At 55.5% G+C, this 24015-nt stretch overlaps 1 protein-coding gene across 1 annotated transcript; it reads left to right on the top strand.

Moving 5' to 3' along the window:
* The first annotated feature begins 20940 nt into the window (after positions 1 to 20940).
* Positions 20941 to 23811, top strand: LOC311427376 (C-C motif chemokine 21-like). Its single transcript, XM_084504682.1, has 4 exons — positions 20941 to 21104; positions 21718 to 21838; positions 21957 to 22119; positions 22320 to 23811. Exons 1-3 carry the CDS (start codon positions 21038 to 21040, stop codon positions 22102 to 22104), a joined length of 336 nt encoding a protein of 111 aa, XP_084360808.1. The 5' UTR covers positions 20941 to 21037; the 3' UTR covers positions 22105 to 22119; positions 22320 to 23811.
* The last annotated feature ends 204 nt before the right edge of the window (positions 23812 to 24015 follow it).

The raw sequence follows: 24015 nt of genomic DNA, 5'->3' as shown, positions 1-24015 counted from the left end.
CCCCATGGGCCTCACCACAGGCCGCAGGGGACTTCTGCTCCGGTGCCTGGAGCACCTCTCCCCCTCGGGGCCTTGGCGCCTGCAAGGCTGTTCCTCACTCCTCTCACTCTCCCAGCTGCTGTGTGGCACAGCCTTTTTATTTCTTCTGTCTTAAATATGCTCTCAGAGAGCTGGCAAACAATATCATTTCTTGGCTCTGCTCTGGGCAGCAGTGGGGTCCTTACCAAACATGGGGCAGCTTCTAGATCCTTCTCACAGGAGCCACGCCCATGGCCCCCTGCTACCCAAACCTTGCCACATAAACCCCCTACACTCTGTCACTCTCACAGTAAAGAAATGCCCTCTCCTATTGCAGCGGAACCTCCTGTGCTTCAGTTGGTGTCCGTTGCCCCTCGTCCTGGCTTTAAATGGCGGCCTCCTGTACTGGATGAGACAGAAACAGCCCTTTTCAGCCCTGAGAACACCAACCAGCACAGCTTCTTTTCGGAATTCCTGCGACCTCATGCAATGTCCACGGCCTCTTCAGCTGGTCCTGGCATGGTCAAAGTGGCTGCAGGAACAGTAGCAAGACCACGTACCATCCCAAGGAAGGCAGATCGTGGCATGACTGTGAGAAAACCCAAATTAGAGTTATGCACTGACGCCGACAGAAGCATGGGGAAACCAAGTGGGCTCTCTGTACAGAACCAGTGCCCACAGAGCCTGAGGCATGCAAAATATTCAAGATGCAGATTCAGGAGTACAAGAAAGGAAAGATGATTCAAAGGCCACTCTCTGGGGTCAGCACCTGCAGCCAGCCACCACAAAGGGACTGCATTGTGCATTAGAGCATTCTCCACCCAGATGGAGGGCTGTGTCAGACAAAGGGGGAGTTCCTGTGGCCCTATGGGTTGCCCATGCCCCCTTCAGTACTTCCTAGCTTGGCCAACAGGGTAAAAGGATTTTATTTGGCCCAGACAAATAGATGAGAAGGCAGGTCTGCACCTAACAGGCACACAGACTGTGCTCTTTGTGTTTGGCAGGCGGCAAGAGGCCTTACTGGTCAATTAGTCTGGACCACATTATACATGAGTCCATCCTTCGCCCACATCGGGGCCTGCCTCATGGAGGGGTGCAGCTCAGTCACCCTTTCAGTTTTCCCATGCCCCCCCCCAGCTGTTCATTGTATGGCTAAAGTGGCTGCAGGACAAGCATCAGGACAACTTGGAATGGCAAGGAAGGCTTCAAGGGTCACTGAGAGAAGCATGGGAAACCAAGTGGTATCTCCATACAGAACCAGTGCCTGCATGGCCTGAGGGTGCCCAAGGCATCCATGATGGAGATTCAGGATTGCAAGAAAGGAAAGGACACTAAAGCACCACACTCTGAGGTGAGCTCCTCCAGCCAGCCTGCACTAATGGACTGCATCATGCGGGAGAGCATTCTCGGCCCTGATGGACGGCTGCCTGACAGGAACAGATTGTTACTGCAGCCTTCTCTATTGCATGAGACAGAAACAGTCCTTTTCATCCGCAAGAGCTTCTATCCCAATGATGAGAACCAGAGAAGAAGAGAAAAGGAATTCCTTCGACCTCAGGGATTCTGCACGGCCTCTTCAGCTGTTCCTGGCATGGCCAAAGTGCCTGCAGGAACAGCACCAGGACCACCTAGAGTACGGAGAACTGCTGGTCATGGCATGACTGTGACAAACCACAAGTCACAGTCTTCCATTGGCACCAACAGAAGCATTGGGAAACCAAGAGGGCCCTCCATACACAAACAGTGCCCGTATGGACTGAGGCCACCGAAAATATCGAAGATGGAGATTCTGGATTGCAAGGAAGGAAAGAGGAATCAAGAGCCTCACTCTGGGGTGAGCCCCTCCAGCCAGCCACCAGAAATGGACTGCATTGTGTATGAGAGCATTCTCGACCCAGATGGAGGGCTGTGTCAGACGAAGGGGAAGTTCCTACAAACTTACAAAACTGCCCATGCTCCTTTCAGCACTTCCCAGCTTGGCCATCAGGGAAAAAGGACTATCTTTGCCCCAGACAAATAGAAGAGATTGTACGTGTGCAGCTTGCAGGCGCACAGAGTGTGCTTTTAGCAACAACGCATGCACAGGGAAACTGTGTGGGCTCCCCAGTAAACAGCAGCCACCCAGGACTGACATTGAGGGCTCTACAGAAAACAAAACTATTGTTCCATTATCAATCAAGGGGGGTGATTGTTCATGAGAGGTTGCTTGAAGCACAAGAAGGGCTGTCCAAAAATGCCCATGCTGGGGCTGGCACTATGCCACCACAAAGTCCCTCTGTACGCTTCAGCAAGGCAAAGCCCCTCGTCCATCTGGACCAGGTAAAGCAGAAGCAGCGTGGGGCATCCATTGCCTGCCCAGAGGCCTCCAGAACACCACGCTCCCACCCCGTGCCTGTCTATTTTCACACCCCTGAGGCCATGTTTATGCTCCCCAGGGGATCACCGGGGGGAGCAGTGCTGGCATGGGCAGCGGCAGCTTTCCTTCTGCCTCCTGCTGCTGGTGGCTGGGGTGTGCGTGGAATGGCCCAAGTGGCTGCAGGGCTGGCAGCAGGACAAGCTGCGGTGCTGAGGCAGGGTGATCATGGCATCTGTGCCTCGCTAGCCCCTGGAGCTGCACTTTCAGAGCAAGAGGTCTGTGTGCAGCTCCAGGGACCATCACCCTGCCCATCGTGTCCTGCACAGCTACAAAGACATCGAGCACCTCCCAGGACCAGGGATCCTCCAGGCATCTGGGCTGGGGGGCTGCCTGAGATGAACGGGGAGGTCCTGCGGCCTCTTGGGTTGCCCATTGCCCCTTCAGCATTTCCCAGCCTGGCCAAAGGGGCAAAAGCACCATCTTTGGTGTAGACCAAGGAAAGGAAGGGCAGAGATGCACATGGCAAGCACATCAACTGTGCCCTGAATTGCAAGAAAAGTTTGTGGCTCCAACCCAGGCAGAGGAGCTGAAGAGCTGCCAGTTGGGGTATTTCCCAAAAGGAATCCATCAGCAATGGGGATGATCATTCATGATAGTCTCCTTGACCCAGATGAGGGCCACTGTCAGCAGGAGAAGCTGTCCAGGGGACAACATATACAGGAGCACCTGTTCTCACAGCTTCTTGTATTGTCCATGGCACACCCAGTGCTTCCCAGCCCGGCCAACACAGTATTTTCACAGCCCTGAGGCCACGTTTATGCCTGAGGAGCAGCGTGAGGCCCTGGAGCTGCACATTTGTGCCAAGAAGCTGCAGATGCTTGGGAGACGTCTGGGCATGAAGCGTCCATCTGAGTCAGCTGTGCCCCAGGAGGAGGGTGGCAGGGCAGAGATAAGGAGCAGCGCCCTGCCCAGCACACCCTGCAAAGCTACAAAGAAATCGAGCAGCTCCCGGAACCACGGATCCCAGCAGCCAGACTCCACTGAGGCAGTGCACAAGGGAAGTGGCAGAACCTGCGGGAACTCTACTCTGCCCTGCAGGGCAAGGCCCACGGTCACAAGTATCAAGCAAGGAAAGGAGTGACAGAGGACCAGGGGCCAGGCAGCTCACTGCTCTGGTCCAAATAAATCCTCATCCTAGCCCCGGGGTGGGAGTCATGATCTGTTTTTGAAGTGCCAGCAGACTTGCATTGGGCTGTGCCTGCAGGCTGGAGTGGGGTGGCAGGGAAGGGGTGTCCCTGGGCAGGGGGATTGCCAATTAGTCCAGTGTGAATTCACCCATTCCTCTCTTAATTCAGGGGTATTCTGACACTCACCGATGGAATGGCTGCTAGTGATCATGGGAGCAGATTGAGCAAATCCAAGGTTACCGCTGCATCCCAGTATTGGGAGCCAGAACGGACCTGCTGATGACTGTATAAGAAGCAGGAGAAGGGTAAGAGGGCCTCTCACAATTTTGACAAGGTTCCCTGGGTAACATCTGCAGCTGCTGGAGGGATATTAATGGGAGTATTAATACATGGAATTGTATGTCTTATTTGTAGATGTCTGTGTATCTCATGTTGAAAGCATTTGTGTAAGTGTATGTGTTTGAGACAAAGTATTGCTGTGAAGTGAGTTAATCCACGAGGAACACGAATCCACGAGAGATGATACAGACAAGTTTGGTTATTGTTTTAAGTGATATATTCTTGTGGTATGAATGAGAAGTGCAAGGGACCTCTCTGTGTGATTGCATGATTGTGCAATCATCTTGGGCACAACTGAAAAAAGACAGGCTCTGTCCTCTCGGCATCCTTCCCTTAGAAATTTAAACACATTGATGAGGTATCTCCTCAGTCTTCTCTTTTCCAGGATAAGGAGGCCCAGTTCTATCAGCCTATCCTTGTAAAGCAGGTGCTGCAGTCCTTTAATCGTCTTTGTAGCACTCCTCTGGACTCACTGCGGTAGTTCTATGTCCCTCTTGTACTGGGGGCACTGGAATAGGGTCCCCAGGGATTGTGGTTGCAGCACTGAACTTTTCAGAGTTCATGCAGTGTTTAGACAATGCTCTCAGACATTGGGTTTGGTTGTTTGGTCCTCTCTGGAGCCAGGAATTAGACTCGATGTTCCAGGTGGGTCCCCTCCAACTTGGGATATTCTGTGATTCTATGGAAGTGTGAGGTTCTGTATGGAGAGTGTTACTGGTTTCCCCATGCTTCTGGTGGTGCTACTGGAAGACTGCAATTTGTGGTCTCTCACAGACATGCCACGATCAGCCTTTGTCGGGACTGTTTGTTCTGCTGCTGTTCCTGCAGCCACTTTGGCCTTGCCAGGAACAGCTGAAGAGGCCATGGACAATGCATAAGGCCATAGTAATTCTTTTTCTCTGCTTGCCTGCCCCTCACCCTTCCAAAAGAAGCTGTGGCTGTTGTCTTCTCAGGGCTGAAAAGGGCTGTTTCTGTATTTTGAAGTACAGGAGGTTTCTGTAACAATCCACTCCTGTCAGGCAGTCCTCCATCTGTGTGGAGAATGCCCTCATGCACAATGCAGTCTGTTTGTGGTGGCTGGCTGGAGGAGCTGACCCCAGAATGTGGCCCTTGATTGCTCTTTCCTTTCTTGTAATCCTGAATCTCCATCTTGAATGTTTTGGGTGCCGCAGGCCCTGCGCTTCTGTGTGGAGAGTCCTATTGGTTTCATCAAGCCCAAGCTCTCCTCCTCCCTGTGCTATGATTATGTGCATAAAATGGCAGCAGGCCATCACTCAGCAGAGGTAAAGCTGATGAAAATGGCCAAGAGAGAAAGACTAGAATGAAAGAGAACTTTCAAAAGGAGAAGAGCCACTCTTTAATGTACAAAGGCAGCCTGCAGAGTGAGGAAAAGCTGCAGTCTCGCCTGAAGTGCAAGCTTTGGAAAAGAAGCAGCAAGAAGGGGCTGCCTGAGTGTGTGGGTCGGTCCCGCCAGGCCTGCAGAGATGGCATTACTGGCCCATGACACCAGCCCTTAATAAAGTCCTTCGTTAAGTGCTCATTTTAGCAGAAGTTGAGCAGTTGTGCTGAGGATTGTGCCATCAAGTGGCACCCAAAGTAATAAAGAGCTCCTTCCCAGCTTAGGGGGGGCTGAGAGGAGGCCTCGTGGCGGCCTGCAGCTCCCTCACGAGGGGAGCGGAGGGTCAGGCGCTGAGCTCTGCTCTCTGGGGACAGCAACAGGACCCGAGGGAACAGCTTGGAATTGTGACAGGGTTGTATAGGACAACAGGTTGTACAGGGTTGTGACAGTTGTGTGGTCAGGCTGTCTGTTTGGAAATTGGGGTTGGGAAGCAGGCTCCGTGGTTAGCAGTGGAATCCCTTCCTTATCACTGCAAGATGTGCACATCTTGTTCTACTTCTTTCCAAAGGCAGAGTCCAAATGTCTGATTCTTGTGTGATTCACTGGGGCCTCATAATTGCCAGCTGTATAGGGACTACACTGTAATGGTTTCTGGTTTATGAGGGTTTCTCAAAAACAGCAGTTCAGCCTGAGACACCAGGACAAGCAGTGGGCTCAGGTGGTCTCACCAGAACGAGTGTCACTGTGCAAGAGACAGCTCCATCACTGAAAACAGGGTCTGGTGATAAGCAAAGTGGTGGGGGACAAAAAAAGTGCCTGAAAGCATGTGCTTTAGAAAGGTGTTAGAGGATGAATCCCAAACTGGTCCACGGAGAATAGGACACCACTGGTGGTTCAGCAGAGTATCCAGATGCAAGTGAGAAGGTGGGATGTATATAAAATTTTGGACTCTTGTGGGATATATGCATGGCTGACCACAGAAACGATGAGGAAGAAGACATACTTTATTACCAAAACACATCCTTTTAAGTCTTTTTTTTTTTTTCCAGAAATGAATGAAAATCCTGTTGTGCAAAATACAGAAGGGGAGGCAATATCTGTATCCACTGCTTGGGAAGATGCAAGGAAGGCTGTAAAATGTTTTCCAGTTTATCAGGCTTGAGAGAGGATGACATACGCTCAGGGCAAATATTTTAAAAGTAGCAGCCCAGATAAATTGTACCCAAGAGCCCTGAAAGAATGGGTTGAGGGATCTTAGCAGCAGTGGTATTTATTTCTTATACAACTGGAATTTCCCTGGATGGAGATGCTGTGGCAGACAAGCATCTGCTGGGTATCTCCCTGCTCAGGCATCCGTGTCCCCCTGAGCACGGAACATCCTTCATGAGAGTCAGGCACAGAGGGATAGCATGGCTCTCACTACAAGTGTCTTACAAGAAGAGTGCAAAAGCACTGCTTGTGCTTTCTAAGAAAAGCCAAAGCAAAGCAAAGCCTGTGCAACTCCCACGTGAGGTTTTAAAGGAGGAATGGGAGCACAATCCATGCAAAGGGGCCCCTCTCTGCTGTGCTCCCCACCTCTGCCTCCTCCTCCAACCCCAGGTTGGCAAATAAATGTGAGCTGCTGTGGAGAGAGATCACTTCTCCCCAGACAAAGGGTAGCCCTGGAGCTTGCTGCTGGAAGAGAGCATCTCCTTGTGGTGTGTATATGGACCTGACATTACACAGGTACAGTTCTCCTCTTGTTTGAGGCCATTCAGAGGGCACGTGCCAATCACCAGCCATCTAAACTGCCCTCCACAACAAGGACATTCTAATATTACTTACCTTCATTCTAATATTGCTTAGCTGCTGTTTCTTGACAATCTGTCTCACAAAACCACGTGTTTTGTATAGCATAGCTTCCAAGTTGCTTTTCCCAGCCAGCAGCTTTTTGCATGTTCTTTGACATTCGCATAATCTAAACTCTGAGATCTCTCGTAATCTTGTTTGCAAACTGTGCTTCCATTACTTGTTCTTCCCTTTGCTATGGGGAGGGTATTATGGATGCCCTAGGAAGTGTACCAGTGGCAGGGATCCCTGTGGCAGTTTGGGGATTCCAAGTTGTCCTGGCTTGAATCGTGGCAGGGGGTGATTTGAGGAGGGCATGTGTACCCTGGGCAGCATCATCAACACCCATCAGCCTGTTCCTCTGGAACCAGTTCTGGGCATGATAACATTCAACATAATGGAAAATGAGTATTAAAGGGGTGAAGATGAAATCTGTAGGCACAAAGAGGCAAGGAAGGAGTTATAACGTTTAAAGGACGGGGCTGTCACACAGCTGCCAGCAAAGCTCCAGTCTGCGGTTATGCAGGAGGTGTGAAAAGCTGATCTGATGGCTCCCTCTGGCTGTAGGCTACGGGAATCTGTGGAAAATGCATCCTGTAGCTGCTCCATTCCTACAGACATCAAAGGAGCTGGGGAATCTCTTTGTTTTCTGGATCTGTGATCTGCAAAAGGACTCCTCCAACTCTTCGTCCTAGCAGTTTTGGGGCAAAGTGCAACCAAGGGGGTGGTGCTGATCTGGGCATCATCCAGAAACTGAGGGCGCACAGGAGCTGTTGGATCCTCATTTCACACTGGTCTGAGCAATAGCCTCGGCAATGTGTTTGGCTTGCTAAAAGGCAGAAAGTCTCAGATCTTTCCTTTCAACCCAAGGGGGTAATCATCCTCCTTTTCCCAGCTCTCATTATACCACAGCTGGGTGCTGCACCAAAGTTTGGGCTCCCACAGGAGAGACATTGAATAAGCAGGAGAGAGTTCAGTGGAGCTCACTGAGACGGTGGGTGCTGGAGCTAATGCCGTGTATGTGAGGAGCTGGGCTTGTCCTGCCTTGAGAAGGGATGGCTTTGAGGGGACCTGGGAGCAGACCCCAACACTTATGGGGGGATTATTGAGAAGGTGGAGCCAGGCTGTTAACGGAGGTGCACAACAGGAGGAGGAGAAAGTGGTCTAGCTTAAAACCTGGGGAGGTTTTTCACCATGGGGACAGTCAGCCACCAGGAGAGGGACTCAGAGAGTTTATGTGATCTCTGACCTTGGAGGTTTTCAAGTCCTAGATACACAAAGTCCTGAGCAGCCTGGTTTGATGCCACTGCTGCTTTGGGCAGGAGACAGGGCTAGAGACCTCTGTGCTGGATAGATATGTAATACTGTGAAAGGAGTGTGAGGAAGCAGGGGAAACCAGTAGCTGAAAATGGTTTTGGCCAAATGGAGCCTGAAAGAGGGATGGGGGAAGGCTGGAGAAAATGACTGCTGGTGCCTGGTGTGAGCCTGGAGGCAAGCTGGTCATGGCAAGGGCCTGCCTGAGGCACAGGGCTGGTGAAGGAGAGCAGGACCAAATAGCCTGGGGAGACAAACACAGTCATGCAAGACATAAAGTTAAATCTGAGCATTTCTATCTAGATTCAAACTCATCCCAACCTGTGCTTCTGCTAGCTCCAAAGGAAAGGGGAAATTAACGGAGCTGTTTGGAAAGCATTTGTAAATGATTTGGGCTGGTGTGGCCACGAGCCCATGGGGAGGGCAGCGAGGAAGGGGTTGCTGCTAAGTTTGGATGAACTGACAAACATGCACAGGAAGGCCACCGAGTGCCTTGGCCCTCTGGCAGAGAGGAGCACTCTCACCCTTAGCCAGCACCACGATATCCTCTGGCCCTCAAGGACAGTCCCTGCCTCTCACCCCACCCCTGTACATCTAGTTTGCCTCAGGCTGGTCTATCTCAAAAGCACACGAGGGAGTGTCTGTGTTATTCATCAGCCCATGCGGTGATGTTCCAGCAATGTCACTGCAGCCCAAGTGGTGCTCCAGGAGGATGCAGCCACTCCAGTGTCTCTGGTAATAAATCAGGAGATGCCAATGGGAGAGACTTTTCTGAAGCAATACACAGCCCCTGGTTTTGTGGTGGAGGTGGCAGGAGACCCCTGGCTGCAGCTTGGGAGAAACCAGAAGGAAAGGAACAAGCTGGAACTTGACTGCAGTTTCCCTCTGCTCAGCAGCGGCTGCTGCTGTCTCACAAAATTGAGAAATTGGCTGTGTGTGCTTTCCCCTTGCTCCTTTTATCTTCCCTTCCCGCTCATCCATCGACAGTCACCCAAAAAGTTTCTCTATCTGGTTATGTCCCTGTGATTTTCTGGGATGCTTTTCTCCTCCTGACTAATGAGAAATACTCCCCCTCTCGTCACGGTTGATGGCAAGGACACTGTTGGTGCTGCAGGTCCCTGGGGTCCCCTGCTCTGTGCTGGGCTCCCAGTGCTCCCCTGGCAGCTCCTCTGGCTGGAAAGCCCCTGCTTATCTCCCACCTGCTTTTCAAGAACATGCTCATTCCCCGCTTCCCCCCCCAATCATCCATTCCCCCCCCCCCCCCCAAAAAAAAAAGGAAAATTGAAAATACTTTTCCTATTTCTTCCTCCACTTGTGCTCCTCCGTAAAATTAATTGCGCTGTTTATTTGTTTCAAAATCTCCTCTCTGTAAGTCTGAGCAATCGTTCTGCTTTAACTGTCCTCGGATTTTGAGGACAAGCTGTCCTGTTTGTGTTATCGGCAAAAGCTCGAGGCTGTTGTGCCTGGAAGACTTCGCCCTGGGAATGGCCCGCCGTGCCGAGAAAGGGATGGATGGGATCTTCTCTAGCGGGATGCCACAGACGGGACAGACAGCAGGCCCCCGCATCCAGGTCGTTCAGATCCCTGCTCCCACAGCTATCGCTGGCCCTCCTCACCCTGCGCCCTGCCAAAATCCAGGCGTGTTTAGCCTGAGCTTTTTGCTTTGCAGCAGTGCAAGCGTTGCCTGTTGCCTTCAAAATTGTGTGCTGGCAGGGGATGAGGTTCTGGTGTGGCTGCCGGTGTTGCCAAATGCCTGCAGCCATTTGAGCCTGCTGGTAAATCTCCCCAGCTTGTGTTGTGCTGGCTGTGGGGAGAATGAGGGAGCTGCTGGCAGGGAAGGGAAGGAGAGGGGGACAGACCACCCCATACAATTCACCTGGGGTGAATTCACCTGCCCAGGCTTGGTGGGTCTGTGCATGGCCAGGGAAATGGGCTGTGTGCTCTGCTCTGCTCCTGTCCCCATGCTGGTACATCTGGTGGGAGCCACCCTGTTTCCTCAGATCACACGAGCATCACAGCAGTGTGTTTTAGCCCCCTGCCATGCTCTTGCAGGTATAGTGTCTGAGAAAATCTCTTCCCTGCCTCAAAAGCAGTAATACTGGGGGACCTTCCCCACCACCAAACAGCACATTTCGGCCACGAGCCCCTTTTAGGGGAGCATTTGGCTTCTCTCTCAGCTCCCATCCCCTGGGACTCGGTGCTGAACTGCTGGGAAGGGTCATGTTTGTCAACTGCCCATCACTCACTGCAGTCAGCCAGGGCCTCCTTCTTTCCTAGTGCAGCCAGCTGCAAGCTGCTTGCTTTGTACGGGGCTGCAAATGGGCTGGGGGTTCAAAGCGATCCCTCAAGCTTGTTCGCCGAGGGAGGACGACCTGTTTACTTTGACAGGGACAGCGGCTTGCTCAGTGGGTGGCTGCAGAAACCTCAGCACACAGCTGGACAGACACAGGGTGGCTTATCTGGCTTATTTGTCATGTTGGCCTGGAGTCTCCCGGCCATGAGAGATCGAAGGATACAAAATCTGGAGTCAATCTGCTCGTGTACAGCTCCAGCCAGCATCTACTGCCTGCGGCCGTAGGGCTGGGAGGGACAACACGAGGACACAGGGCTGTGATGGGGCTCCTCTCTGCCCAGGCTGGCCTCTCAGCCTGGCTCTGCAGGCTTCTTGTGGACACAGGAGACAATGAGATCCAGGCTCTGTGCTGGGAAGCATCACAGATGTCAGTCTCCTCTCCAGCAGCTCCAGGCTTCTTTTTCCCACCCTCACTGCCCCCCTTAGTTTCCCCCTTGAGGGACCTGTACCCAGTGGCCCTGGGGCTTGCAGCATCCCTAAGCTGGTGGCTAGAAACATCTGGGTTAGCACTGAGCCCTTCCTGGGAATTCCCTGCGTGGATGCCACAGGTTTGCTAGCTCGTGTGTTTTTGTGCCGGAGTGCTGACAAGAGCTGCTTGCAGAAACAGGCTGGAACTGTTTGCAAACCTTCCAGGCTGGGTCTTTGCCTTAATCTCTGTGATTAGCTCAAATGGAAAGGAACAGCTGGGCAGCTGGGGAGCCTGGGAAGTGGGACAAACACATGTGAAATCCAAAGCTTCCCAGAAATTGCTCTATATTGAATTTAGTGCTGAGAGACTGGAAGGTCAGCTTTTTAGGGGGATATCCTCTGAGTGGGAGAGAGGTGCAGACCTGGGTAGCAGCTCACGGTGTGCATATCCTGGCTATGCCATGAGGATGGAAGAAGGCATGGGTGCTGCATCTTCCCTCGTTTCTTCTTCCTCTGGGCCTCTGCTTACGCTGTTTGGAGTTCAGGGCTGGAGAAACCACTGGGCAGTTCAGTCTTAGCCCTGTGCAGACTACAGAGATTGTGAGATGGCTCTGGTGGCAGGGAGGCATTGGTGCCTGTGTGGAGACCCACGAGGGATGCTGCTGATCCACCCAGTCCTCCCAGGCTCACTGTGGCCCAGGCTGCAGGTCCCCAGAGGTAGCTTTCTGCACCCAACTCTTCCCGGGCAGCTTGGGGCCAGCTTGCTGGGACCTCTCATGGACAAGGAACCGTGTGTGTCCAGGGCTTGCACCTCTTCAGGGTTCTTCAAGATGCATCTCCCGTTGTACCTGTGAGGGCACCAGGGAGCTCCTGATGGGTTTGGGAATAGCGACAACCATGCAGAGGAAGACAAGCTGGAAACCTTTGCTGCAGGGTGGCCAGTGGCCACAGATCCTCCTGAGCACACAGATGAAGCCAGTGGGCAGCAGAGAGTGGGCGGATGCTGCATGTTGTTACAGGGAAGTCCTCGGAGGGAGCTCTGGGTCTACAATCTCCTAATCTGCACCCACCCCAGGAGAGCTCTTCTGATGTCCTGCTTGGTTCGCTTTAGTATATTTTAAATGCCTATTCCAGCAAAGTGTGCTGAACCCAGGCGGCAGCCAAGTCTCAGGACAGCGGGAATTTCCAAAAGATTTAGAAGAAAATGTTATGCCAATATTTGACAGGGGTATAGGGGCGGACCAGAAAGATGGTGCACGTGTCTGGGGGAACACTTAGTCACTAGCACATCCTCAAGCTGGAGGACATCTCTAGTAATAGAAAGTTTTTAAACGGGATAGTATTTTTTCCCGAAATCTTTATTAGACTAAGGAGCTCCCAAGGCAGATAACATCAAGTGGGAATGAAGGGCAGCTTGACCTCCAAGAGCTGCTTGGATGTTTGGAGAGTTATCCTTATCTCTGCAGTGTTGTAGCCAAAGTGGCTGTGTGTGATACTGGCTGGACGCAGAGCTCGGGCTCAGCAGCCCCGAGTTAATCTCTTCATTCCCAGTGACACACGAGCGACTGCAAACTTCAGCAGGTTCCAGAAGATCTATTAAATCACCCTGCATAACACGGCCAAAGCTTATGATGGGGCGGGGGGTGTTCCCCGAGCTGAGATGACTTGCATGAGAAGCTGCAGCCACGCAGACACCAGGTCGGCCGTCCACCCCGGCCGTTCCGGCCTCCCCTTTCAGAGAGGAGAACATTTTGTGCGCGCTTTCAGTTGTAAACACATTTCCCAGCCTTTGTGTTGATCTCCAGACTCTCATCCCAAGCCTGCTCAGCCTGCTCTGTGTGCCTGCTCGTGCTGCCACGGCACGGGGTGTGCCAGCCGGTCGGGGGGACACAACCTCGGGGTCACCGCGGAGGGAGCAGGGGCAGGCGGGGGGCACTGACACCCCCCTGGCAGGGGCAGTGGTGGAGCTGGCAGGGTCCTATTGCTTGGAAGAGAAAATAGAGACGGTGCTTGCAGCCCCCCGTGGCCCTGCTCCCCTCAGGGGTGGGAGCAGACGGCAAAGACGAAGAGAGCAGGAGCATCCGCAGAGGTTTTGGCACTGGAATGGCACACGGTCCTCCGCTGCTGGCTCGAACATCTTCCCCCTCTCCCTCCAGCAAGGCTGTTGTTTTGCAATACTGGCAACTCTCACAGAGACCTTCGGGACTGGAGCAGAGCCCTGGACAGATGGGAATTAGGGCCATGGCCCTTGTGGTCTTCCTGGGGGTGCAAAATCCCCTTCCTGATTGCAACCACAGTTGATTACTGCTGGGCTACAGGGGGCACAATCTGGTCTGAATCTCTTCTTGGCAGCCCCGAGCTCCTCCAGACATCTGTGACATGCGGGGTCTGCTCTGCTGCAGGGTGCTGGGACAGGACCGAAGAGGGAGGCAGGGATGGGACCCCTGGACCCTACAGCACGGAGCTGGACCTGCAGAGCGCACGCACTGCAAGGCTCCCTGGTGTGTGCAGAGACATCCAGCAGCACAAACACCAGAGGCAGATCTGCTTTGAGTGCTCATGGATACTGCTCTATCTGGTGTCTACATGCTGCAACAACCCTGGCTGTCCTAGGACCATCTTGCTGTCTCCTTCGCTCCCTTCAAAGGAGAAAGGGCCTCCTGAGCTACCATGAACTGGTCTGTAAGGGAAGAGAAGTGGGAAGGGACACCCACCAGAGCACAGGGAACATAATATTTGGAAGTGGGGCTCTGCTTGAGATGCTCCAGCCGGCCGGCAAGCGTCGGAGCGCTTTGGTTCAGCGGGTGGCTGCAGGCGGTGTCCGGTGGGCTGGGAGCAGCGAGGGGCTGGAAATTCCCTTTGGGGCTGGGGATCAGGCGAGGCGGCTGCTTGCAGCGTGGGAGCAGCGGGGAAAAGCAGCAGGGGCAGCGCCGGGAGATCTCCTGGCAGCATCCGCCTGCCAAAGCTTTGGAGATTCATCACAAGGATGGAGATGAGGCACACCAGCCCGTCGGGACAGAGCAACTCTGGGCTGTGGGAAGTGCCAGGTGTGCCAAGGCAAATTGCTCGTTCACCTCCCCAGGTCAGGGAGGAAGGATTCAGCCCTTCTCCAGAAGAGATGTCAGCTTCAACGCTGCTTTCTGGCTGACATCCTTCTTCCAGGACAACTCAGTTTCGTGATGAACCTCACACAGTTTGGAAGCACAGAGGGAGCATGGGTATTTGGGTCCATGGCATCACCAGAGCAGCCTGGGGTTTGCTGGGGACTTTGGAAATGCTCCACAGTCTCCACAGCACCTCCAGCTCTGTGTAGCTGGAAAGACTGGGGGTTCCTTCTGCCCACTGTGGGATTGCCCTGTGGTGTATTGGGTGGAATTGTTGTTTCATGAGGTGTTCTTCATGGAAACTGGATGCTCTTTAGACACAGGAGAGCTCATCACTGCTGTCACTGTGGGGAACAGACTGTGGGCCGTGTCCAGACACAGTGGTGGAGGACTGCTTGCTGGTTTCTGGTCTTTTTCTGGCCCTGCCACTTGTGCTGGACAAGCACAGCTGTAGGGCAAATTTGGTGGGACACAAAGTGCTTGGGTGCTTGTGAAGGCTGCACACCAGCCTCCTGCTCCATTACAGACACCTACTAACACTTCCCCAGTGCCATAAAGGCAGGCTCTGTCTAGGTTACTCCATATCAGGCTCTTTTAAAAACTCTGTAACTCCTCATCTTTTCCTTAAAACCTTGTCATTTTTCTTCTGAAAGGCTGACTCTAGAACAGGCGGTGTGTAAGCAGCGGTCTGCTGATGGGTGTATAGACAGGCATCACCTCCAGTCTGTGATTCCCTGATGTTTGTGCCAGCCATGCATTTTGTAAGTAGAGGGTATTTTGGCAGCTGAAACTACTGAGATTAGATGTTTTGATAGACAGCGGGGCTATCTGAGCTGTGCTTACAGAAGGATGCTTGCCTTGATTGATCACAACCGTGGACTCAATGACAGCTCCTGGCCTGTGGTCAGACAGGACGAACATACCCATTGCTCCTGTCCTCCAAGTCCATTAAAACAAAACTCCCTAACTACTGCCTTTCAGCCTGAGGGACAGCCTGGCTCTTTCCAGGTGCAAGGCAGGGGGTGATTTTCCCAGCGTGGAGCCAGGTGCTCCTGCTGCATGGTCCGAGGGGTTTTGGCAGGCGGATACTGCCGGGAGGTCTCCCAGCGCTGCCCCTGCAGCTCTTCCCTGCTGCTCCCACGCTGCAAGCAGCCGCCTCGCCTGATCCCCAGCCCCAAAGGGAATTTCCAGCCCCTCGCTGCTCCCAGCCCCTCGGACACCACCTGCAGCCACCCGCTGAACCAAAGCGCTCCGACGCTTGCCGGCCGGCTGGAGCATCTCAAGCAGAGCCCCGGCTCCAAACACTGCTCACCCTATGAACCAAAGGGCTCGGATGCTTGCCGGCCGGCTGGAGCATCTCAAGCAGAACCCAGCTCCAAACACTGCTCACCCTATGCTTACCCCCGGCCTCCTTTGGAGACCAGTTTGGGGGCCAGGCCAAACGTCCCATCCCATCTCCCAAGGTCTTTGGTGTGTCTGGGTTAACCACGGCTCTGCGTGTGCCTGCAGGGAGGTTGCTCTGCCTCATGCAGGACATTTTGGTGGAGCAGAGCATCCCTCCTGCGTTGCTCCTGGCTGCCAGAACCACTCTCGGGCCACCCCTCGTGCCTTCAAGCATTGCCCTCACTACAGAGTCAGCTACGGCGGGCCTCCGACAGCTCCAGCGCTCTGCCCCGTACCGCTGCTAACGACCGGTCGAGTTTGGAGATGGAGCTCATAACTTCTTCCTATTGTTTAATTGTATCCGGGCTGGGCGAGGCCTGTGCATTGTGGAGCGGGGCTCCCTGAGCCCCCCCTGACCATTTCCTCCCTGTCCAGCAGCTGTTTCCTCTCCATACAGCTGCTGGGAAGTGCTCGGCCACTCCTCAGCCCCCTCGGCTGCAGGCTCCGGCTGGTGGCCCGCGGAGCTGCCCCTCCACCAGCCTGTGCCTGGCGCCAGTGCCTGGCAGCTCCTCACCCTGCGGGGCTTCACCTCCTGTCTCCTGGCTCTCTCTCCATCCCCAGGCACTTGTGTTTTGCACCGCTGCCAGGGCGTTGGGTTGCTTCTTCCCTGTTCGGGGCTGAAATGGGGGCAGAGCGTTTTCCACTCCTGGCTGAAGCACATCGAGTTCCCAGCTCACACGCTGCTCTAACACACTCTGCGAACCCTCCTGAGCCTTCCCAATGTTGTGCTTCATTTCCCTTTGGCTGTCTTCAGTTTCTCTGTCTCCGTCTCTCCCCTCCTGCCGAGCTTGCCACGGGTGCCAGCTCCTGTCTGCTGCGGGCGCTGGATCCGGCCCCTCCGGGCGAGATCTTTGGGGCCGGGCGGGTGCCAGGGGCGCGGGGCAGAGCGGGGCTGCCTGGCGGATGCTTGGGCGTCTGCAGCACGGCTCTGCCTGTTTTCAAGCACCGAGTCCCACGTCCCTGGGCACGGAGCCGTGAAATGGAGAAGGAGCGGTTTCCTTTCCGACAACACTCAGCCGCCTCATTTCCCAGCAGCTTCCTAAATCTCGCTGAATTCACACGCTAGGCGGGCCGGGCTGGGGCTGTGCCTTTGAGCCGAGTGTGCCCCTACCAGCGTCCCTGCTCGGACAGAGCCCAACTCAAACCTGGAGGCAGCCTTGCTGACTGCCTGGCTTGGCTGGCAGATACCTGGTGCCTTGCCTGGGGGATTTATGACTTGTTACCTCTCCATTTTCAACAAGAGGCTGGGCTGGCGCCAGCAGTTTCCACTCTGTTTTTACTCTGCTGCAGGGAGAACCGTGGGGTTTCTGGATGGAGGATCGCCGTGCTCCTTGCTGGGAGAGGAGCTGGGCCAGAGCTCGGTGGAAGGGGTGGGGACCAGCTGAGAGGGGCCCTGATTTTGGAGGGTTATGCAGACTCCAATTGGCACGCTCTTCCCTGCAGCACCCACTTCCTTCTGGCCTAGCATCTCTGCCGAGAGGAGGAGATGAACTGTGCCCCTTTACAGCAGGAACCTCGGCCACTGCATGAAGGTTTTCACCCTGCCATGGAGGGACCAGCAGCTCCCCTTCCAGCAGGCACCAAATTTTCTGGTCCAGTGGTGACAAACATGCAAGTTCACAACAGCCTGAGCCTGGAGGATGAGAGTTGAGCACCCCAGCCCACCAGCTTCCCCTGGGGAGGGGGAAAAAAGGCAGAGCCAGCCCAGCCCCTTGCTTTTGGGTTGGGGGGAGTGCTACAAGCAGCGCTGCATACCACGCAGGCAGAGCTGGAGAAAGAGGACATCGTGCTGCGCTGCGGGACTGCTTAGCTCCCTCTCAGCATTTCAACCATAGCAGATTTCTCAGCAGAGAGCCAGCACTGCCCCAAAAGCCTCCCAGCATCTCTGTGGATGTGCAGGCAACTGAAGAGTTAACCCCTTGCACCCACACCCAGCTGGGAAAACACTTTTCCTTGGGGTCAGAGTGCTTGGGGTGCAGGGGGGCCAAACCTGAGGATGTCAAAGCTCTGGTGTGCGGGGAGGGGGGTCCTGGGGTGCCCTTCCCAGCACCAAGTGCTCACCCTCTCTTCCCATCAGCCCTGCCACACGCTGGGGACAGGGAGGCAGCCGGCGTGTGTGCCGCGGGCTTCCAGCAATTCTTTCCCATTTCCTGAGGACCGCCGCCGCGCTGCATGGCATTTCTGCACCGTGTGGCTGACAGGCAGCCCGCTCCCCTTCCCAGCGGCGGGGGCTTTCCAGGCTGCGGGCTCGGCGAGGTGTCTCAGTGGCTCGGTCCTGGGAATCGGGGGCCTCTGCAGGAAGGAATTTGCTGGTCAGCGGGCTGAGCGCAGCCGAGCGACCCCGTTCCTGTTAGCAGTGACTTTAACTTGGACGCGGCGTCCAGGAGGATTTGGAAATTCCCACCCCCGGGATGGATCCCCTGGATGCCCTCTGCCTGTGTGTGCACCCGAGGAGCCTCTGCTGCCGGCCCCGAGCACGCCGAGGAGCAGACCCTGCTGCAAGCCAGGGAAGCAATTCATAAGCAAACTCCAGGCTCTGGTGCTGGGGTGTGGGGTGCCAACATGGGAAGTGTTTGGGATGGAGGCTTGAGCGAGGCTCTGCAAGCTCCTGGGGTGATTTCAGTGCCTGGGAAAGTGCCAGAAGCAGGGTGGCTCTCACCACGGTCCCACTGCTTCTGCACACAGGGTGTGAGGGTCCCTGCCTAGGACCCTCTCCCCTCTTTCTGCAGTTTGAGACACGTGGAGGGAGGGAGCTGCCTGAGCTCAGGGGGAATGGAGAGCCTGGGTGTGGGGGTTCCAGTGCCTGGGACACCAGAGAGGGTCACCCTGCCTGCTTGCAGCCCCCTCATGCTGCACCTCTGAGCTCTGGTGGCTGCAGGAGCCCAAGCTGGTGAGAAATGGGTGTAAGTGGGCACATGCCCGAAATTGTGCCTGGCCAGGGCAGAGCAGAGAGGCTGCTGGAGGCTGCTGGTGTTGGAGAGCCCTTTTTAGGGCTTTGCCTCTGTCCTCACACCCCTGGCAGCTCCTCTGTTCCCCGAAGGTGAGGTCTGCCCGCAGACGGATGCTTATCCCACTCTCACTGCCAGAAGCTCCCTGCTTTCTCCCTTGGCTGGGGGGAAAGGTGGCAGAGCAGGGCACCTGGGGAGGATGGGGTGAACTGCGGGCTCTGGGAGGATGGGTGCAGGAGGGGAGATGTGCACAGACCCTCCATGGGCCCTGCAGGTACCTGTGGCCTCCGTGGGCTTGCCCAGCCCATGAGCATGCTGCTGGGTACCCCTGCCCTGAGCTTGTGTCCCTCCAAACCTCCTTCCCTGCAGGGACTGGAGCGAGGGTCCGCTCAGCTGGCTGTTTTCTTTGGGATGCAAATTGCAGTGACCAGAAACTTGCCAAAACTGATGCCTGCAAAAGGGGACACGTGCCCTGACCTTCCTCAGCAGCTTGGACCTCGTTTGGGGCTGGCCTCCAGCCAGAGGATGCTGCTGCAGTGTCTTCAAAACACGCAGAAAGCCAGGGACTTTCCAGGAGTCTGCTGCTGCAGCCGGGGCTGAGACTGGGCAAAGAAGGCAGCGGGGCTCTGTGCTGGGCTGCAGAGCTCTCCTGGGTCTGACTGGTTTGTGCTGGGGGCCACTGGTGGCATCTCTCCCCTCTCCACATCACTTGCCTTTGTACCTCGTGCGCTCCAGGACTGGGTTGGCCAGGGTGGGTGGCCAGGGCTGGGGTTAAGGGCGCAGCGATGCCCTGGTTTCTCCAGCACACTCCTGTCCCTGCAGTGGGACAGGAGATGCTGTTGGTGTCCCAGCCGTGCCAAGGCTGTGGGGTTCACCTGGGTGCTCGGTGCCTGGGCACTGCTGCCTGCAGAGGTTACAGGATGAGGTCTGGGAATGCTGTAAGAGCTCTTTTTTCTCACCCTGTCCTGATGCCACCAACGCTTTGGGGTTGGAGGGATGCACGTGGAGACCCACACCCCCAGGGGATGCATCCACAGGCAACTTGCTGCTGCCCACAGCCCACTGCCTCCTCCCCAATGAGGGGGCGAAAGCCAAGGCTCACTGCTCTGCTTTCTGCAGAAGTTGGAACTTCTCCCCTGGCTTACTCATTTTCCTCAATAGCTGCTTCTGAGGGTCCTTATCAGCAACTGGTGAAGAGTCCTGGGGCTGCAGGAGCAGCAGCCCAAAACGAGGGCAGTGGGGTGCTGCAGCCAGGGCTGGGGAGATGAAGGGGACTTCTCGCTGGTGGGGGCTGCCTGGGGAGAGCTGGGGAGATGCCAGGACTCAACTTTTCTCAGAGAGACCCTGGGACAGGGCATGATGCAGCAGCACAGGATGCACACAGGGAAATTCCGAATAAATAGTGGGGAAAATGCTTTCAACATGAGAACATTTTGAGCGTTGGAACAGGTTGCCCATAGTGGTTGTGAAATCTCCATCCCTGGCCGTGAAATCTTCATCTTTGGTCTCTTCCAGTCCATGGCCTGAAGCTGTGGAGGTCTCTGGCCATCCCCTGCTGACAGCAGGAGATGCTCTTAGGGTTGCCTTTGCCCTTGCAGCTCAGCTCCCCCAGACCCAGACCCAACCAGCCGTGCCCAGCCTGGGGCTTTGCATTTTGTCATTTGTGTTGGACCTCAGGAGGAGCCCAGCAGCCCCCTCCTCAGCTGGTTGTGGTCCCTGCTCATCTTCAGCTCCCCACAATCTGGTATCAGTAACAGGCAGCATGCAGACACCTGGGGTTTTCATGCTTACAAAAGGGGAGCGGGCTGTGCTGTCACCCCCAGCCCCATTTGCAGCTCAGCCCCGGCACACCCCAGCCCTACAGACATGCTCAGAAATCTGAGGAGCCCCTGGGGGCTCGGGGGCAGGAATGCAGGGTCACCTTCTCACCCGCATGGGTGACTTGGCTCGGGAGCAGAGCGCAGGGTGGGGAAGTAGCAAAATTCACTCCTTGCTTTCCTGGATGGCTTGGCCACCCGCCAGGGTCCCTGCTCTGGGAGCAAACAGGCAAACAGCAGCGGCTGGGAGCTTGTAGAGGCAGGTTGTGGGGCCGGGGAGGAAACAGGAGCCCGCAAACACATCTGGACGTGGTGGGGGCCGCGTCTCGGGCATGCCCCCCGCCTGGCACCCCGCTCCGTGCTGGGCAGCTGGGGACAAGACAAGACACATCCGCAAAGCGGGGCTCGCTGCTTACAGGAAACATCCCCCCTCCCTCCCCTCCATCACCCAGCCTCCGGCCGGCTGGTGGGCGGCCTGCCAGGGGGGGGCCGAAAATGAAAGCAAAGTGTCCGGAGATAAATAGGAGCAGCCGAGGAGCGGGACAGCAGCGTGCACCCTGCTCCCAAACCCCCTGCAGCTCGCCATGGCTCTGCGCATCCTCCTGCCGCTGCTCCTGCTGGCCGCTGCCCTCCTGCTCCTCCCGGCTGAAGGTGAGGGGGGCGCAGGGGTCCGAGCCCCCCCCTGGGCTCCGTGCAGGGTGCTGGACCCACGGGTGGTGCAGCCTGGGGTGGGTGTTTGGGTGTTGGAGCCGGCTGGTGGGGTGGCAGCACCCTGAGATTTAGGGCATGGGCAGGAGGTTGAGGAGCAGCCCCTTGCAAGAGCTCCCACCCTCGCTTTGCTGCCCTGTGCTGGTCGGGAGGAGGAGGTAGAAGAAAGTGACTGGAGGGACTGTTTTATTTTGCTTATTTTGCTTTTAGTTCTCACTGCTCTGTATAGCAACAGGCGATAAACTACATTAATCTACTGCATGCTGAGACTGTTTTCCCTCTAATGGTACCTGGGAGGGATCTCCCTGTCCTTATCGCAGCCCACGAGCTTTCTTTCATCCTGTTCTCTCCCCCTGTTCTTCTGAGGAGGGGAAGTGAGAGAGCGGCGTGGTGGAGCTCAGCTGCCTGTCCGCATGAAACCACCACAGCATCCTTCCCCAAAACGACATCGAGCAATCCCATGCCCTCAGCCCGTCGTGCTGCGCTCCCCCAGGCTGGGAAGGTGCCGAAAAGAGCTTGGAAGGGTCTGAAATCCCACATCTCCTCCTTTCTGCAGGTGTTGACAATGTGGCCTCAGACTGCTGCCTGAAGACCAGCAGGAAGACCATCCCCAGAGCCTGGGTGAAGTCCTACAGGATCCAGGGCCCCGAGTCGGGATGCCTGCTGCGTGCCGTCGTGTGAGTACCCTGGTGCAACCGGGGCCACCCGGCACGGTTCGGCTTCACCCAAGCCCTCCCTGTGTGCTCCCCACATCCCTGCACACCCCCGCAGCAAACCTCTCTGCCCACCCCACAGGTTCACCACTAAGAAGGAGAAGAAAATCTGCTCCTCTCTCACCAGTCCAGCCGTCCAGAAGCTGATCCGCAGCCTGGAGGAGAAGCAGAAGACCCCCCCTCAGAAGCCCCAGGGCAGATCCAAGCGGCAGAAGCGGAAGCAGGCCTAAGCCAGGCCTGGAGAGGTAGGCGAGGAGCCGGGGGGGACACGGGGCGGTGGGGCCACCATGCTGTCCCCCACCCCAACCCATCCCCTTGAGCAGCTCGGGGGCTGTCAGAGACATGCTTGGGGACGTGCAGGGCACGTCACGTCGTGCATGGCCCCCCAGCCACTTTGCTCCCGCTGAGACCCTCACCACCCCTTCCTTGCCATCCTCTCCCCCAGGACGGATGCTTTCCCCACCAACGACCGACCGCCTGGCAATGGACATCCACAGCACGCCTGCCTGCCAGCCCTAGGGGGGTGAGGAGGGGGTCTCTGGGGGGGTTTTGCCCTTCCCCACAGCCCCCTCCCCACCGCAGGCACCCCCACACCGGCTGGATGCTGCCGGTGGTGGGGGGCACTGGCTGCTTGCTCGCCCACGGCCACCCCAGCCGAGTGTGGCCCATGGAGGTGGGCAGCTTTGCCACGGTTCCGGGGCTTTCTGCGGGGCACCCGGTGGGATGGCAGCTTTGTTTTGGGGTTTTGTACATTTGTATTTATATTAAAGACTCTGCTTTCATTCAGTCTCACCCAGAGGGCCCTAATTCTGGCTCCTCATGCTTCACAGAGCACCCTTTATGCTGCAGGCTGGCTTGTCTGGAAGGTCGCTTTTATTTTTCTTACTGAATAAGCGGTGGCTACGGTTCACTCCCTTCCGGCCCCTTTTGCTCCTTTCCAGCTTGCAGGGCTGCGGGGCGCCAGGCGGGTCCCACGTCCCACTGCTCACGGGCTGCTGGCTGGGAGCTGCCTCCACGGCCACTCGTGGGGCTGAGCAGCAGAGGGGGGCTGCACGGTGCCACGGCCCCACTTCTACAGCTGTTGCAGTGTAGTTTGCAGGAAGACAGGCTTTTTCAAAACATGTTTTGATTTTATTAAATCCTTTCTTTTCCCTTTTTTATTTTTTATTTTTTTTTTGGCATAAAATTGCAATGAAATCAGAGCAAGCTTTTCATTTCAGTGCAATTTTACCCCTTTATCCGCACATGGTTTTGCTGTATTCAGAGATTCAGAGATTAGTAAGCCAGGCGCTTTGCTTTCAGGAAGAAACTCTCTTACACTTTATTCTCCCAGATGAAAAGCTTGCATGGTGAAAATTGCGCGCAGGTGGGGGAATAGAAGAGTTTGCAAGATTCATTACAGACACGCTGCAGTTGCTTGTGAGCAGCTCTATCTCAAATCCTTAGTAAAATGAGAAATCTCTGCCCTGCGTGCGCTGGCAGGTGAGGCTGAAAGGGTGGGCATGGAAAGGTCCCAGGGAAACATCAGCTCCCTGTGCTTGCAGACCCCTCTGGTGTGCCGAGGAGCGATGGAAGGGCTCTGCCACAGCTGCAGTGTTATTTGCTTGCAGAGATCTCAGACACGGACTTTGGTCAGTAAAGCTCTATTAAGCTGTATAATTGCAATAATTGGATTTGTGGGGCTTAGCAATATCAGCAAAGGCAGCGTTCTGGCTGGGGATAGCTTGTGGCTTAGTGCTTCTATTAAGCACGATTATCTGGCTTGATTGCTTTATCGGGCAGGCATCGAGGTGTATTCTTTTTAAGACTGTGTAAAGAAACTGTGAAGAACTCGACACCGGCCCCAGGCACCAAGCTGTCTCTGTGTCGCGACGGTGCGCGGCTGTCCGGGCTTCAGGCAGGATATAAAGCAATAAAATATATCCTTTAAACCCAAACCCAGTCCTTCTGCCTCTCTTGATGTCCTTTGGGAAGCGCTGCAGGGGTCGGGTGGGGGGGTCCTCGGTGGAGGGGCTGCTCTCCTGCCCCACAGATCGCCCCACTGGTCTTGGCTTTTGGTCTGAGCAGTTCTAGTAAAGGAGGTACTGGTGAGGCTCTGCTCTGGCCTGGGAGCTGCGGGACTGGCCCGGGCTTCTGCAGGG

Source organism: Aythya ferina (genome assembly GCF_964211825.1).
Source record: "Aythya ferina genome assembly, chromosome: Z".
NCBI classification, from domain to species: Eukaryota; Metazoa; Chordata; class Aves; order Anseriformes; family Anatidae; genus Aythya; species Aythya ferina.
Note: the sequence above shows the minus strand (reverse complement) of the source record. Positions and strands in the feature narration are given on the sequence as shown.

Excerpts from the sequence above, each read along its gene's own strand:
- LOC311427376 (XM_084504682.1), top strand. The coding sequence starts at position 21,038 with ATGGCTCTGCGCATCCTCCTGCCGCTGCTCCTGCTGGCCGCTGCCCTC. Across the intron at positions 21,105-21,717 it reads CCTGCTCCTCCCGGCTGAAG|GTGTTGACAATGTGGCCTCA; the intron begins GTGAGGGGGGCG and ends TCCTTTCTGCAG. Across the intron at positions 21,839-21,956 it reads TGCCTGCTGCGTGCCGTCGT|GTTCACCACTAAGAAGGAGA; the intron begins GTGAGTACCCTG and ends CCCACCCCACAG.